Raw genomic sequence first — 16600 nt, forward strand, 5'->3', positions numbered from 1 at the left:
TATGGACAAAGCCATGGAACCTTATAAAGCTGTCCGTACTTTTAACAGTAGTACATGGTAGTAATGTGACTTTTAATATTTTAGTTTTTTTATAGGCTACTGTGGCCCATTTCTCAAGAAACAGAGCATTGTATGGTTTGGAATTAAACGGAATTACTTTTGGAATTAAATAGAAGTATTTGGTAGATGTCTCTTGCATGAGTGTAGTCATCAGCTGTCTGGCAGATTTTACATCGCTACGCCAGCAGATGTGACAGAAGTTCCTGGGACGCTCCTCCCTCGATGTCCCGTCAGCGCAATTTCCGGATGCGGGCTACAGTAAAGAGCAAAGACGTTTTAACTGGATGACTGTTATCCACTCTGCATTTTTCCGCACTGAGGACTCGTCGAGTCACGTGGGACCCTCTGATTGGTTACATGGCTCTCCACAGTGTAATACTTGTAGATATTTGACAAAAATGTTCTTTATGATTGTAAACGTGTACAGAAATAGTCTGACAGCATGTTAAATATCAACAATTTAATTATTTTAATATTCACAAAATAGAATATTTGAAAAAACACATTTAATCTTATTTTCTCATTATCTTTCAAAATAACCAAGAACGCGAAAATTGCTTTATTATTATTTTTTTATATTGTTAGGGTGTTTTCATGACTCATCATTATTCGGCCATATCAGCGGCACTGAACATAAACAATGCCACTAAACCGAATGAAAATCACACATTATTGCTGCTTGAAATAGTCAATTGTTGTCATGTTTTGGGCTATAGTAATGTGCCATACCAACAAAGACATTTGGAGTACTATAGACCTTTTAACTGAGTAAACGATGAGCGCCGCCATTACGAATTCTAACGTCAGATCGAATGCTTTTCTGTTCCGGTTTCCATAGGAACCCATTCAAATAGCGTCCATCTGTTTTTAATGTAGCTAACGTCCGCTGCTTCGTGTCATCTACACACTCATTAAAGTGAGGCACTGACAAATGACGGTCATTGCGACATTGCCAAGTGATGGCGCTATGGAGCCATGTACTTTTTAAAAACATTTTAATAGGTTTGAAATTAGTTTATTAGCTCGGAATATACCCTAATTTGACTAGAAACAATGCAGACCGGAAACGCAAAGCATTCTTTCAGTTAAGAGTTGGACTTAACTGTGTCAGGAAAAACGTCTATAGACAGCCAAAAGGAACAAAAGACAAGAATCTCGACAACATTTGTGTTTGTTCTTATCATTTCCGTTCAGGTAGGGGAAATATTAGGCTAATATTTTAACTAATACTGCTCGTACATATCTTTACCACGTATTAACTTCAGTTTGTCAAAATATATTGCTCCCTTTTCTGCTTACTAAGTCCTTCTCTATATGATTTAGCAGCTTCCCCATATTTTTTCCCATGGTTTAGACAACATAAATTAGCAAAACAACGTATTCAGTAGTACATTAACCGTGCAATCCATGCTGTACATCCGGGTAACTAACCAACCCGTGACATAAGTGCATAAATCCTCTATTTAAAATATATACATATATTTCAAAATGGTTTTATTTAGTCTGTTATGAAGGTTATTATATGCTTTTAAACAAGTAATACTTTAATTGTAATTTAAGCATTCTGCGTTATTATACAAAATCATGTTTGAAAATACCATATATTAGTCATTTAAGCCTTTAATCCAACAGGTTTTTAATCGTTGTTTACTTTCTATTCTCTGCCTCTATAGCGCCTCCTACTTGGAGCCGTAATAGTGCGACGTAATGAAGAGTGGGAAGGCTAACAAACATCTTTGACTGGAGTGGAAAAAAACACACAGCTCTATTAGCCTATACCAGCAGATTATTACATGCCAGGACGGTTGCCGGGAATCACCTCAGAACGACAAATCAGAAATCGGGTTTTATTCCTGGAGGGCTCAGCTTTTTATCTACGGATGAGACATGTCTTCAGCGGCGTCCAGGCCTTTATTTGTTATCTGAGAGGAGTCGTAGCTGACTGGCTAGCTGGCTGGCTAACTCCCCCCTACCCCTTCACTACGAGCTAGCTACTTAGCGACAGAGGTGTGAAAATATAAAGAAATCCGGCTTTGGCAGGCTCTAGTCAAGAGAACGACACGTATGTGGACAAATATATACATTAATGTGTTTGTTAGCTTTATATTGTTCGTCTGGAGGTTTAAGTGAGGTGTAAATGTTGAGTTGGCGATGAGCGGCTCTGTTTGGACTGATGTGACCACTAGTGGATATTTTATTGGAGCCGTTTAAACCGGCAAAATCATACAATATATATTATTTACATTTGTAGTCTATACAGTATCAGATAGCAGATAGACTATCAGTTTTAAACTGGGAGGACAGTATAGCTGGGAGATAGGTTTACTGGACGCCTGAGTTAATTCTACCTGGGTATTACTTATTAACCATTTGTTTACTGTTGGAGCTTTTTACTTGTTTAAGCATTCGTAGAGAACTTTGCATGTGGAATATCTAAAAAAAAAAAAAAAAAAAAGAGAGAAAGAAATGAGAAAGAAAGAAAGCTCTGTTTTATTTGTGTGTATTCTTGTCTTTTTAAATAATTACTAAGTAAATTTGAGGGTCGCTCTCTTATGGGTGCCGCCTTGTTGAGATCACATGACAGCGGTGTCATTTAACAATAATAATACAATATAATAAAATTAATAATAATATAAAAATACAATTACTCCCGGTATAAAATACATACTACAGAGCATGAGTGGAAAACTGAGTGAAATGTTTGTGTTGAATATGTATTGATCACAATCTCTTCTTATCTCTTTTGCAGCTGACAATGAATGGCCTTTCTGTGAGTGAGCTGTGCTGCCTGTTCTGTTGCCCCCCCTGCCCCAGCCGTATCGCTGCCAAGCTTGCCTTCCTGCCCCCTGAACCTACCTATGCCCTCCTGCCCGATCTGGAGGCCGGGCAGGTACCTGCCGGACCCACGGGGACGTCAGGCCTCCGGTCCCGAGGAGGAGGTAGTGGTGGCGGGAGTTCGGTAGGGGGAGGGAACGTCACAGGGGAGGGGCGCTGGAAGCTTCACCTCACAGAGCGGGCAGAATTCCAGTATTCCCAACGGGAACTGGATGCCACGGAAGTGTTCCTGACCCGATCTAGTAGGGGGAACAGAGTGGGCTGCATGTATATCCGCTGTGCCCCCTCTGCCAGGTAGGATGGATGCATTTGTGAATGACTTATGATTTTATTTTTTATTTTTTGTGTTTAACAATAATATATGTTGAACTTAAAATGTCCTGTTTCCTCTGATGGGACCCCCTTTTTCCTCCCATGGGTCATTTACGTTCCTTCATTTTTTTTTTTCCATTTTCCTTTGTCCCATTTCCTGCTTCCCTCTCTGAGTATGTCTGCTATCTTTACTTAGAAGCCACTCCTTCCTGGACACATTCTTTCTTTATCTCGCGCCACTTTATTCTGACTGTTATCCTCGCTTGCTCCATTGTTGCTTTATTTCCTCTTTAAGAGTGGTTTTTTATAGGATGAGTACAGTTGTTTTTTGTTGTGGACAATATTGTAGATGTCTTCACTGCACAAAGTACCTGTTAATTTGTTTTTGGAGGTTTGTTTTTTTATTATATTTTTAGAACTATTAAAAATTGTTTTCTTTAAATTAGCTAAAGCTGAAATAAAATATAAATATGTCAAGGAAAAACAAAAAAATAAAAAAAATAAACTATCAGTCAGAAGTTTTTGAACAGAAGTCTCTTCTGCTCACTAAGCCTGCATTTATTTGATAAAAAAACAAAACAGTAACATTTTAAAATATTTTTACTATTTTAAATAACTGTTTTCTGTTTGAATATTTTAAAATGTAATTTATTCCTGTGATTTTTAAATAATTTTTTTAGCATAATTACTCCAGTCACATGATCATTCAGAAATCATTCTAATATTCTGATTTGCTGGTCAAAAAACATTTGTTATTATTATTATTATGTAGAATTTTTTTAGAATAGAAAGTTCAGAAGAACAGCATTTATCAGAAATAGAAATCTTTTGTAACATTATAAATGTCTTTATCTTCACTTTTGATCAATTTAACGCATCCCTGCTAAAGAAAAGTATTAACCCCCTCAAAATGATACCAACTCCAAGCTTTTGAATGGTATCGTGTATAATGTTATAAAAGCTTTTTATTTCAGATAAATGCTGATATTTGGATCTCTTTTATACATCAAAGAATCCTGAAAAAAATGCACTCAACTGTTTTGAATATTGATGATGATGATAATAAAAAAATGTTTCTTAAACAGCAAATCAGCATATTAGAATGATTTCTGAAGGATCTTGTGACCCTGAAGACTGGTGAAATGATGCAGAAAATTTAGCTTTGATCACAGGAATAAATTATATTTTAAAATATATTCAAATAGAAAGCAGTTATTTTAAATAGTAAAAATATTTTTGCTGTATTTAAGATCAAATGAATGCAGGCTTGGTAAGCAGAAGAGAATTCTTTAAAAAAACATTACAAATCTTACTGTTCAAAAACTTTTGACTGGTAGTGTTGAAGTACTAAAATTACTAAAACTAAAATAAAATTACAGCTAAATAAAATATTAAAAAATACAAAAAAAGCACTTAAATTACCAAAACTACCATTTAAATTAAACTAAAAATATGGAAGTATTACAATAATAAATACAATTTTGAAAAAAAAAAAAAAAAAAGCAATAAATTAATAGCCATTTTTTTGCCGCCTGAGTATTTAAATACTCTGGTATTACACAATTGTTTACATAAACACACACAGTTGTGAAACCATTCCCTGTGGCATATAGAGCTCAGGCTCACTGCAAATGCGCCTACATGCCCAGTGATTCATCGAGAGAAATTACAGGTTATTAAGTCACTATGTGGATCCATCTTGACATAGATGTTGAGTAAGACCTTGAAATGGTGTAATGAGCATACTAGAGAGTGAATCTGTACTGCAAATCCCATCATCCCTTTTGTCTGTCTTTCTCCTCAGGTTCACTGTCCTGTTCTCCCATGGTAACGCAGTGGATCTAGGCCAGATGAGCAGCTTCTATATTGGCCTGGGCACTCGCATCAACTGTAACATATTCTCCTATGATTACTCTGGCTATGGGGTCAGCACAGGGAAACCCTCGGAAAAGAATTTATATGCAGACATTGACGCAGCGTGGCAGGCTCTACGCTCACGGTGAGACATGAAATCAATACCAGGGCACAACCAAAACATCTGCATGACTGTAGTAGAGTCCAGGTTTTAGAGTGCTACATATTAATGTACAGGTGTGTGCCGAAAAAATTAGAATATCGAGGGAAAGTCCATTTATTTCAATAATTTGTTTCAAATAGTGAAACTTGTATGTTATATTAGTTTACTACACACAAAGTGAAATATTTCAAGCTTTTATTTGTTTCAATTTTGATGATTATCGATTAAAGACAAAAGAACCCAAATCCAGTATTTCACACAATTAGAATATTTCATGTGGCCAATAAAAAAAAGGATCTTAAACACATGTTGGCCTTCTGAAAAGTGTGTTAATGTACTGTATTATGTCCTCAGTACTTTGTTGGGCCTCTTTTGCACTAATTACAGCATCAAGGCAGCATGGCATGGAGGCGATCAGCCTTTGACACAGTTGAGGTGTTATGGTAGCCCAAGTTGCTTTGATATTGGCCTTCAGCTCATCTGCATTTCGGGGTCTCTGTTCCCTCATCTTCCTTATGACAATACCCCATAGATTTTCAATGGGGTTTAAGTCAGGCGAGTTTGCCGACCAATCAAGTACAGTTATTCCATGGCTATTAAACCGGGTACTGGTAGTTTTGGCTTTGTGGGCAGGTGCCAAATTTTCCTGCTGGAAAATAAAATCATCATCTCCAAAAGGCTTGTCGGCAGCAGAAAGCATGAAGTGCTCTAAAATTTCCTGGTAGACAGCTGCGTTGACTGTGGACTTGATAAAAGACAATGGACCCTCACCAGTAGATGACAATGGTTCCCCAAACCATTACTGACTGCAGCTTGACTTTTGTGCCTCTCCGGTCTTCCTCCAGACTCTGGGACCTTGATTTCCAAATGAAATGCTAAATTTGCTTTCATCTGAAAACAGGACTTGGGACCACTGGGCAACAGACCAGTACTTTTTCTCCTTAGCCCAGCACATACGCTTCTTACATTGTTTTTGGTTCAGGAGTGGCTTGACGCATGGAATTCTCCAGCTGTAGCCCATGTCATGCAGACTTCTGTATGTGGTGGTTCTTGATGCGCTGACACCAGCCTCAGTCCACTTCTTATGAAGCTCCACCAGATTTCTGAACCGCCCTTGCTTGACAATCCTTTCAAGGCTACGGTCATCCCTGTCACTTGTGAACCTTTTCCGGCCACATTTTTCCCTTCCTCTTAACACTCTGTTAATATACTTCGATACTGCACTCTGTGAACATCCAGCTTCTTTTAGGGTTGTGCCGATAGACAATAGTATCGTGTATCGACGATAGTCAGAGATATCGCCTGTTGCTGATGCCTTTGACGATAGTAAGACGATTATTATTATTATGCGTCAAAAAGGCACCTTTCTTTAGCAATGCAGAGCGGAGAGTCGGTTCTAGGATGCTTCAGCCGCAGATGTGTGCAGTGAAAATGGATTTATTCATCATACAGTGTACATAGATTAAGTGTAGACTTAAGTGTAGACAGTCATTAGGATAAAAGAAGTAGTAAAATGTGGTTTAGGCTGAATTAAATGCGATATATGAGAATCCGTCTGTATATAGGAAACATAAACATTCACCTCAGTAACATCTGTATGCGTTAACTAGAATTACGATGCGATAAAATGGTGCTAAACATACGCACGTGAATTACACGCACATTGCTTCTCCTCATTCTATATGAACTGAAATACAACATGAACTGATGACAAAGATCAGACATACAGTGGTAACATTATCGCAATATGATGGGTATAGAAAGATACATTCATTTACATTCACGCACGCACATTTACCGCTCCGTGAAGATAGTAAGTAAACTACCGTCAGCACTCTGGACTGTACCAGCACAACTGTGTCACAAGTCACATGCACTACCCTTACAAAACGAATAAGGAATTTATTACATATTGACATATTATTAAATAAATTAGCACGATAGTATCGTGTATCGGCGATCTCACAGGGTGACGATAGGACGATATGAAAATTGAGCATATCGCCCAACACTAGCTTCTTTTGCAATTGCCTTTTGAGACTTTTCCTCCTTAAGGAGGGTGTCAATCTGTATTTATTTTTTTTTTTTTTTTGTCTTTAATCCATAATCATTAAAATTGAAACAAATAAAGGCTTGAAATATTTCACTTTGTGTAGTGAACTAATATAACATACAAGTTTTACTTTTTGAAACAAATTATTGAAATAAATGGACTTTCCCTCGATATTCAGATTTTTTGGCACATACCTGTATAGTCTAGACCAGCGGTTCCCAATTCCAGTCCTCGCGCCCCACCGCTCTGCACATTTTGCATGTCTCTCCTAGTTAACACACCTGATTCAGATAACCAGCTCATTAGAAGTGAGGTCCGTGCAGGAACTGCGATTCGATTGACATGGTCCCTGCAAAGTGTTCATTGCTCCCTGCTCCCTAAGCGGGGGAAATCTGTTTACTATACTTCGGAACATTCATTCACATATTTGCGCTACGTCACCGCATGTAGCGTCTTCACACACAGATGAAACTTACTAGAGAAGTGTGACACAAGTGCATCTGAAATAAATGCATTTTAAATTTACGTCTCGCACGCTTTAATGACCTTTAAATGGAACACATACGCTCGCTTCGAACTAATGAATAATGGCGGAATATCCTGTGATGTCCACTTCGAAGCAAGGGCAGTAACGTTGGAATAGAACAAACGTCGGAAGCGATGCGTGAAACACACAAAATGTGCAGAGCGGTGGGTCGCGAGGACTGGAATTGGGAACCGCTGGTCTAGACCAGTGGTTCCCAACCACATTCCTGGAGGCCACCCAACACTCTACATTTTGCATCTCTCCTTTGTCTGACACACCAATTTCAGGTCTTGGAATCTCTACTAATGAGCTGATGATCTGAATGAGGTGTGTTTGATTAAGGAGACATGGAAAACATGCAGTGCTGGGGGGCCTCCAGGAACGTGGTTGGGAACCACTGGTCTAGATAACTTTGGTTGAACATTTTCGGCTGTTAGTTTATATTAGCCTTTCTTAAAGTATTAGTTCACTTTCAGAACAAAAATTTACAGATAATTTACTCGCCACTTTGTCATCCAAGATGTTCATCTCTTTCTTCAGTTGTAAAGAAATTGTTTTTTGATGAATTTTCTCCATATATTCGACTTATATGGTGCCCCCAAGTTTGAGCTTCCAGAATGCAGTTTAAATGCAGCTTCAAACACCTCTAAACGATCCCCGCCGAGGAAGAAGGGTCTTATCTAGCGAAACGATTGGTCATTTTCTTTAATAAATTAATATTATACACTTTTTATCCACAAATTCTCATCTTGTCTAGCTCTGTGACGTGTATGTGTCCAATTTAAGGCAGTTAGGGTAGGTCATAAGACATGAACATCTTGTATGACAAAGAGGTGAGTGAATTATCTGTATATTATGTACACAGTGAATGGCTGTTGAGATTTTAAATACCCAATAAAGTGTATCCATCTTTTATAAAAAGTGCTCCACACAGCTCAGGGTGGTTAATAAAGCTCTCCTGAAGCGAATTAATGTGTTTCTGTGAGAAAAATATCCATATCTAAAACTTTATGAACTGTAATCTTTATCTTTCGTTAACTATCGTATGCATGAGTGGTGTTTCAGCGGATGACGTGGGCATAACATAAGCTCCGGTGCGAATATGCTACTCTTGTGAGAAGTTTTGTTTACAGCAAAGGAAAACCAGTCTCCTCTTGGCTTATATCGAAACCCTCTGACATTTTTCTTTACAAATCCTTGTTTTGTACTTCTAATTCATGACCAGTGTTTTGTTCCGCTCTCTCCACTGCACTTCTGCGTTCATCACCATGTTTGCCTACGTCATCCAGTTAAACCAAACTTTTATTTTGACAGGTTGCTGTGAAGACCTCTAAGTTTCTGTTTGTATATGATAGTTTTTTTCTCGAAAGAAATGGTAAAATGCTCATGAAGTGATTCATAGTTGTTCTACAAGTCAAGGCAATAGTCTTTTTGCTGAAACACCACTCTCTCGTGAATGCACGTATGACAGTTAGTGGAAGCTAAAGATTATGGTTTATAAAGTTTTAAATATTATTTTTTTCTTACACAAATGCATCAAATCAATTTAGAAGGCCTTTATTAACCCCTAGAGCCACATGGAGCACTTTTTATGATGAATGAATGCACTAAAATGCATAAAAAACAACACCCATTCAGTGCCATTATAAAACTTAGAAGAGCCAGGACATTTTTTTTTATATAACTGATTATATTTGTCTGAAAGAAGAAGGTTATATACACCTAGGATGGTTTGAGGGTGAATAAATCATGAGGTAATTTTTCCCTTTAATGAGATCAGTGAGAAACCATTAAGTGAAATACAAACCAGAACTAAATGAACAAAGCACAATTTTCTTTAATTCAGGAATGTGAATTTTCTCAAAGGCTGATGAAAATTCACACTGCAGCCAGCAATCTGCAATTCAAACTGGTCTTGGTGTGAATAGGCCGTAAATCACATTGACATGAGAGAGTTATTTGTTCAGTATATGACATTTAATTGGCTTTTGATTTCTCTCTTTCAAACAGATATGGCATCAGCCCAGAGAATATTATTCTGTATGGACAGAGCATTGGCACGGTGCCCACAGTTGACCTGGCATCACGATACGAGTGTGCAGCTGTGATTCTGCACTCCCCTCTCACCTCCGGCATGAGGGTGGCCTTCCCCGACACTAAGAAGACTTACTGCTTTGATGCATTTCCCAAGTGAGTACCAAAAAAACATTGGGTTCCTCTTTGTCCTCAATTATTTGTCTGTCGTTACCATTATGCTGGAGGTTTGACAGGGCATCATCAGTGCAGTTTGTTTATGAGCTGATGATTTGCCTTGTCATGGCCAGCACAGATTGCTGCTATTTACGATTCACTGGGTTTTGGTTTTGGCGAGAGCAATCCGAGTGTGCTGTGATGTGGATTGCTGCCGAAGATTATACTGAGCTGGTTGTTTTGACACAAACTGCGTCTGACTATCACACATTGAAATATATAGATGCAAAACAATTTTCAGTCTTAGAATTAGACCTTCAGTTCTTGATTAAAGGGAGTAAGTGTTTTTTATTCAAGTTTTATTACAATAATTTTCATTGTTGCATGTTGGCTGTGACAGCAGTGTTGTGGAGCTCAGAGGGAGGTTGGCTACACTCGTGGGCGGTGTCACTCAGTGCCAGTGTAGCAGAACACATGGTTGCCATACAGATTTAGTCAAAACCACCACTGTTCTCGCACAAGTGCTGTGTAGTTGGCAGGCAGCTGTTTAGTTTGCTGGCACTGACACGTACACACATGTATACAACACATGCACCTCACTTGAATTTAGTTGGCTTCATAACAATTTGTAATTGTTGTTATTATTATTATTATTATTTATAAATATTTGTATGAACTGTTCAAACTTTGAGTCAGTGTGTACATTTTTTTTTAATGCTGACCAAAAGTAAAGTAAAAACAGTAATATTGTGGAATATTATTACAATTTAGAATAATAAATATTTCTATTTTGTATTTTAAAATGTATTTATTTAGTCTCACATGATCCTTCAGAAATCATTTTTACATGCTTATTTGCTGCTCAGGAAACATTTATTTTAATTGTCAGTTTTGAAAACAGCTGTGCTGCTTGTTTTTGTGGAAACCAATGGCCTTAATGTCAATTTTGTTAAACTTTTAATTGCTGTTAAATTGTGTAAGTGTCATGATTTCGATTAATGCTTTCAAAAAATATCAAAATATTGAGAAAATCGCCTTTAAAGTTGTCCAAATGAAGTTTTTAGCAATGCATATTACTATTCAAAAATTACATTTTGGTATATTTACTTTAGAAGATGTCCAAAATATCTTTATGGTACATGATCTTTAATTAATACCCTAATGATCTTTGGCATAAAATAAAATCTATAATTTTGACCCATACACTATTGTTGGCTATTGCTACAAATAAACCCATGCTACTTACAACTTGTTTTATGGTCCTGGGTCACATAAACTATTATTACACATTATGTATTCAGCTGTGTTAAATTGTACAGAAAATGTAAAATATCTGGCACAAAAAGTGAACATCACAATCTATCTTCAAAACTGAAACATAAAATAAGTAATACATTAGAAAAGCTACGGTCTGAGCTGTTATCACGCTACAAAAAATATTGGTTGGAGCTGAAATTAATTTACGGTGTTTCATTGATCATATGTGTCAAGTGTGAAATTAGCTTTTTTTATTTTTTTAAAAAGTTACTGTATATTAAAGTTGCATTTGTGTGTTTCAGCATTGAGAAGGTGTCTAAAATCACATCTCCAGTGTTGATCATCCATGGGACAGAGGACGAGGTGATAGATTTTTCCCACGGGCTGGCCCTGTACGAGCGCTGCCCCAAAGCCGTGGAGCCGCTGTGGGTGGAGGGAGCCGGACACAACGACATCGAACTGTACAGCCAATACCTGGAACGCCTGCGTCGTTTCATCGGGCAGGAATTGGCCGCACAACACGCCTAATCTCTCCTCCGTTTCCTCCTCCTCTTGTCATCCCACCATCTCCCAGTCCAAGCGAGAGAGAGATGGATGCGTCAGTAACTTATTGAAGGCTGCCATTTTGTATGGACAACGTTACTATCAAAGCAGCTTGATGGATATGCGGCTGCTCAGATTTGTTTTCTTTTTCCCCCCCTCCTTCCGTTTGTCATCTACTTGTACATGTGAGCGTGCATGTGTGTGCGCATGGGAACTCTGGGGGATGGAAGTGGAATTTCTCTAGGGCAAGACTGGATGGACGAAAGGAAAGGAAATAAGCCTGCTGTCCTGTACCTCCACAACCTGATGGTGTTTCTCCATATCTGAGCATTCATTTGTCAGTTGAGTGGTTCGCTTCTTTGACTTGCTCCCATGATGCCTCAGCCTGAGAGATCTTCACTTCCCACTTCTCATCAGGCAACCTAAAATAGCTCAATCTCAGATCCTGGCAAATTTCCTAGCCTTGCTGTGACCCTACAAGATGGAATAAGGATTCAGGATTGAGTTTTGAAGCATCCTACACTTTCGTCTAACCATTTGGCTTCTTCTGGATGGCTCTTGTGCCCAGGTGTGTGGGTCTGTTTTCTCATACGCACTGCGGGATGCTGACCTCTATGCACCGACGTTCCCTTCCAATGAGTTTTTGCCTTTATGTAAAAGCTGAGCTTGGAATGAGATGACATCTGATGATCTACACCGCTCCAGGCAGATCATCAGGCAGCGGTGTAGTTCCCAGTCTATTGTGCTATCTCTTTCTTTTCTTCTCAGCATGTGAGGGTGTCCATAGCACCCTGAGGTGAAAGAAACTGGGAGGGCTGCTCGCTCATCATCATATTTCAATGAAACCACCACACTTGGGATGACACGATACGGAGTACATTCACGTCCAGATTGATACATCATGTTTCTGAACTGTTGGGCCAGTAGTAAGATCAAGGTTTCATTATTTTGTCGGGACTTTCCTAATGCCAGATTTTCAGCATAGCCTTTCCACATTCATTCTCAAGTAGTTTAACCTTTTTAACGGGTTTTGGGTTAATAAATGGTTTTGATTGTGTAAGAACAAACCATGCACACAATTATGGAAGCCAGTTTCTGCCACTGAAAAAAAATAAATAAAAAAAGGTAATTGTGATTTTTATCTTTTCAGACAATTCAGACTTTTTTCTCGCAATTTCAGTTTGTATCTCACAATTCTGACTTTTTTTCTCAGAATTGTGTCATATAAACTCGCAATTCTGTCTTTTTTTCTCAGAACTGTGAGATATAAGCGCACAATTGCGATTTATAAAGTCAGAACTGTGGGATATAAATTATTTTCTCAGAATTGTGAGATATAAACTGGCAATTGCGAGTTATAAAGTCCAGTTTTGAGGAGAAAAAAAGACTGATATGTTCACAGAATTATGAGTTTATATCTAACAATTCTGACTTAACACGCAATTGCGAGTTTAATTCTTGGAATTCTGACTTTATAACTCACAATTGTGAGATTATATCACACAATCGTGACTTTTTCTCAGAATTGCGAGTTTATATCATGCAATTGTGACTTTATTTCTCAAAATTGCTAGTTTATATCTCGGAATTCTGACTTTATAACTCACAATTGTGAGTTTATATCACACAATTGTGACTTTCTCAGAATTGTGAGTTTGTTTGTATATCTTTTTCTCAAAACTGATATATATTTAGCAATTCTGATGTCATAACATGCAATTGTGCGTTTATAAGTCAGAATTGTGGGATTTAAACACATTTGCGAGAAATAAAGTCAGAATTGCAAGAGGCTTTTCTACGCAATTGCGAGTTTGTATCTCTCAATTCTTTTTTTTTTTTTTTTTCTCAGAATTGTTAGATATAAACTCGTAATTGCAAGTTATAAAGTCCAGTTCTGAGGAGAAAAAAGACTATGCTCACAGAATTGTGAGTTTATATCTCGGAATTCTTACTTTGTAACTCACAATTGTGAGTTTATATCATGCTGTTGTGACTTTATTTCTCAGAATTGCGAGTTTATATCTGTTCTGACTTTTTATATCTCACAATTGTGAGGTATAAATTGTGACTTTTTTTCTCAGAACTGTGAGATATACACATAATTGCAAGTTATAAAATCAGAATTATGGGATATAAACTCACATTTGCGAGAATTGCAAGATATAAACTTGCAATTCTGACTTTTTATCTCAGAACTGTGAGATATAAACGCACAAATGGGTGTTATAAAGTCAGAATTACTAGATATATGTCAGAATTGCAGGATATAAACTCACATTTGCGAGAAATAAAGTGCAATAAACTTGCAATTCTGAGTTTGTTTCTCGCAATTGTGAGTTTATATTCCACAATTCTGACTTTATAACTTGCAATTGTGAGTTTACATCACACAATTGCGGGTTTATTTCTCAGAATTGCGAGTTTATATCTTGCAATTCTGACTTTGTTTTTCCCAATTGTGAGATATAAACTCACAATTGCGAGAAAAAATGTCAGAATTGCTAGTCTGTATCAAAAAAAGAATTGTGAGATAAGTCGCAATAACCTGTTTTTTGTTTTTTATTTATTTAGTGGCGGAAACGGGCTTCCATACACAACACGGGTAGTAGTCAGAGAGTTAAAAACAGAAATCATGTCTGAACCCTGTGGCGATGACGCACAACTCGCAACCAGTTTTTCTGGTTTTCAGCCTGACGTCAAGTGTGTTTCTATCATGGAAATGTTACTCCTCTCTTGTTGGCATTCAAAGCTATAATCGTGCGTATTTACTCTGTCTTTTTGTTGATTATGTTTAAAATCATTTCAAAGCAGAGCACATCATTCAACGACTCCTTAATGATAATAAAGGATTTCCCTTGTTCTTTCAACGTCGGATTGCTAGTTAATGACACGTGGTTTAATCCACTAAGTGATGTTTTGAGCTGCGGGTAGGTTTACAGGATTATAACTAGCAATACAGGCACAACAGTGAAGTCATCTGAAATCTATTTTTGTCCTCTCTAGTCAAGCTGCTCATCTTCAAAGGGAGTTTGTCTGGACGCAACTATGACTCTTGAAGTTTTCAAGTTGTTTAGGACAATTGTAAAAGCTTTGAAAAACACTAGCTGTGGATTCCGAATTATTCAAAGGTGTCTTTCTTTCAAAGTAAGCTTTTCAACTGTGAATTATCAAGGGAACTTGCTGCTATAGATCTCGATTGAATGGTCTCAAAGAAATTAAAAGGGCCGAACCCTCGCAACCTTTTGTTATTTTCCGACGCATCAAAGCCTACCAAGCCTTTTCAGTGAGATAAGACATGGCTTCCTCTTTCTGCCGTGATTCATTCTTACCATTTTAACACCGTAGGCTGCATAGTCATTCTGGATTCCACACAACAATTTGTTTAATTAGATTAATTAACTGTGTCTAATTATGCACCTGAGACATAATTAGACAAAATTTCATCTCTTTTTTTATTTAGATTTTTTTTCATCTGGTTACCTTTATCCACTCCACTTGGTCTGTTAGTATGTGCTCTGGTTAAACCAACTCCCGTTAATGCACAAAGCACAGTGATTCTGCATTTTGAAAACACTGGTTTGTACATAATATCTGAAACCTAATTCCAGCAAATCTGATTCCATGTTTCATCATGTGTTTAATTTGTGCTTGGACACAAAGGGGCTTGTTCGTTCTCCATTCTAACCAAAGATGACAGGTGTTGGAGTTGCAATGGCCGCCCACTGCCATTTGTCAGCGCTCAGATGTTGATTGAAGGAGGAGGAGGAGGCGGCAGCGGCGGACTTTGGCTGTTCAGACAGAGCCAGGTCTCACACAATGCAGGCTGCTGTTGATCTAGTTTTTTTGTGTGTGGACTGTTGGTGCGTGTTTACCTCCTGTAAGACAAGTGTTTGGAGGGCCGAAGCAATACTGACTTGGAGCCAGCAGATTGGATGTGAGGATGCTTTGTGTGCATACAAGAGGGGCGGACACGCATTCAGATTCAACTCTTTTTATTAAGATTTTTTTTTCTTGTTTAAAGAAAGTAAGTTATAGAAATGTCTTTTTAAAACTATCAGATGTATGTACTGTATAACATTGTTTGAGAAGCTTAATCTTGAGGTTTGAGAATCTGTTTTTTTATCTTAATGGATCGGGAGCAAGAGTCATTGGGGTGTTACTGTTCTATCCTTTTATGCATTATTCTAATGTTGTTTTTTTTGTTTTTTTGTTTTAAATATGTCTTTTTCCTTTTCCAGAATTAATAATAAAAAAAGAGAGAGATCTTAGAAAAATAAAATTATGAATTGTTAATTATTGTAATTGTCTTTTCTTGGAACAGCACACAGAAACATCACATTTACATTGCAATATATTATTATTAACAATAATAAATTCTAAATTACCATTACTATCATTAAGTTAAGTGTAAGCCTAACATCACACTGGGAAGTCACATTTATACCACAATATATTTACATATAATATTTTTTAATGTATATTTACATTATGTTTACATTTTAATTAGATAATTATTCATATTTTCAAATTAATATATTTAATGTATAGACGGTTTCATCGGGCGCACGCGCCTGGACCTAAGTTAACTTCCGGTCTGTGTTTGTTTATCTGTCTGGTTCGTGTCGCGGGCTACAAACGCAGCTAATAATGAGTAATGAAGTTGGTCTCAGGTTATTGTGCTGTGGTATGTGTTTCCCAAACATTTATTTATTTGTGGCGACCTGCCACGATATAAAAACAGACTGATTTTCCAATAGACTTCGTTGAATAAACGTAATGCACGTTTAAAAATCAAACCGAGGCGTGG

At 37.4% G+C, this 16600-nt stretch overlaps 1 protein-coding gene across 1 annotated transcript; it reads left to right on the top strand.

The window, feature by feature from the left end:
• Positions 1-1817: 1817 nt before the first annotated feature.
• abhd17ab (abhydrolase domain containing 17A, depalmitoylase b) lies at positions 1818-16086 on the top strand. Its single transcript, XM_073819449.1, has 5 exons — positions 1818-2122; positions 2810-3189; positions 5012-5206; positions 9814-9993; positions 11553-16086. The coding sequence occupies exons 2-5, from the start codon at positions 2816-2818 to the stop codon at positions 11776-11778; spliced, it is 975 nt and encodes a 324-aa protein (XP_073675550.1). The 5' UTR covers positions 1818-2122; positions 2810-2815; the 3' UTR covers positions 11779-16086.
• The last annotated feature ends 514 nt before the right edge of the window (positions 16087-16600 follow it).

The sequence above is a fragment of the Garra rufa genome, chromosome 15 (assembly GCF_049309525.1).
Source record: "Garra rufa chromosome 15, GarRuf1.0, whole genome shotgun sequence".
In the NCBI taxonomy this organism is placed as follows: domain Eukaryota; kingdom Metazoa; phylum Chordata; class Actinopteri; order Cypriniformes; family Cyprinidae; genus Garra; species Garra rufa.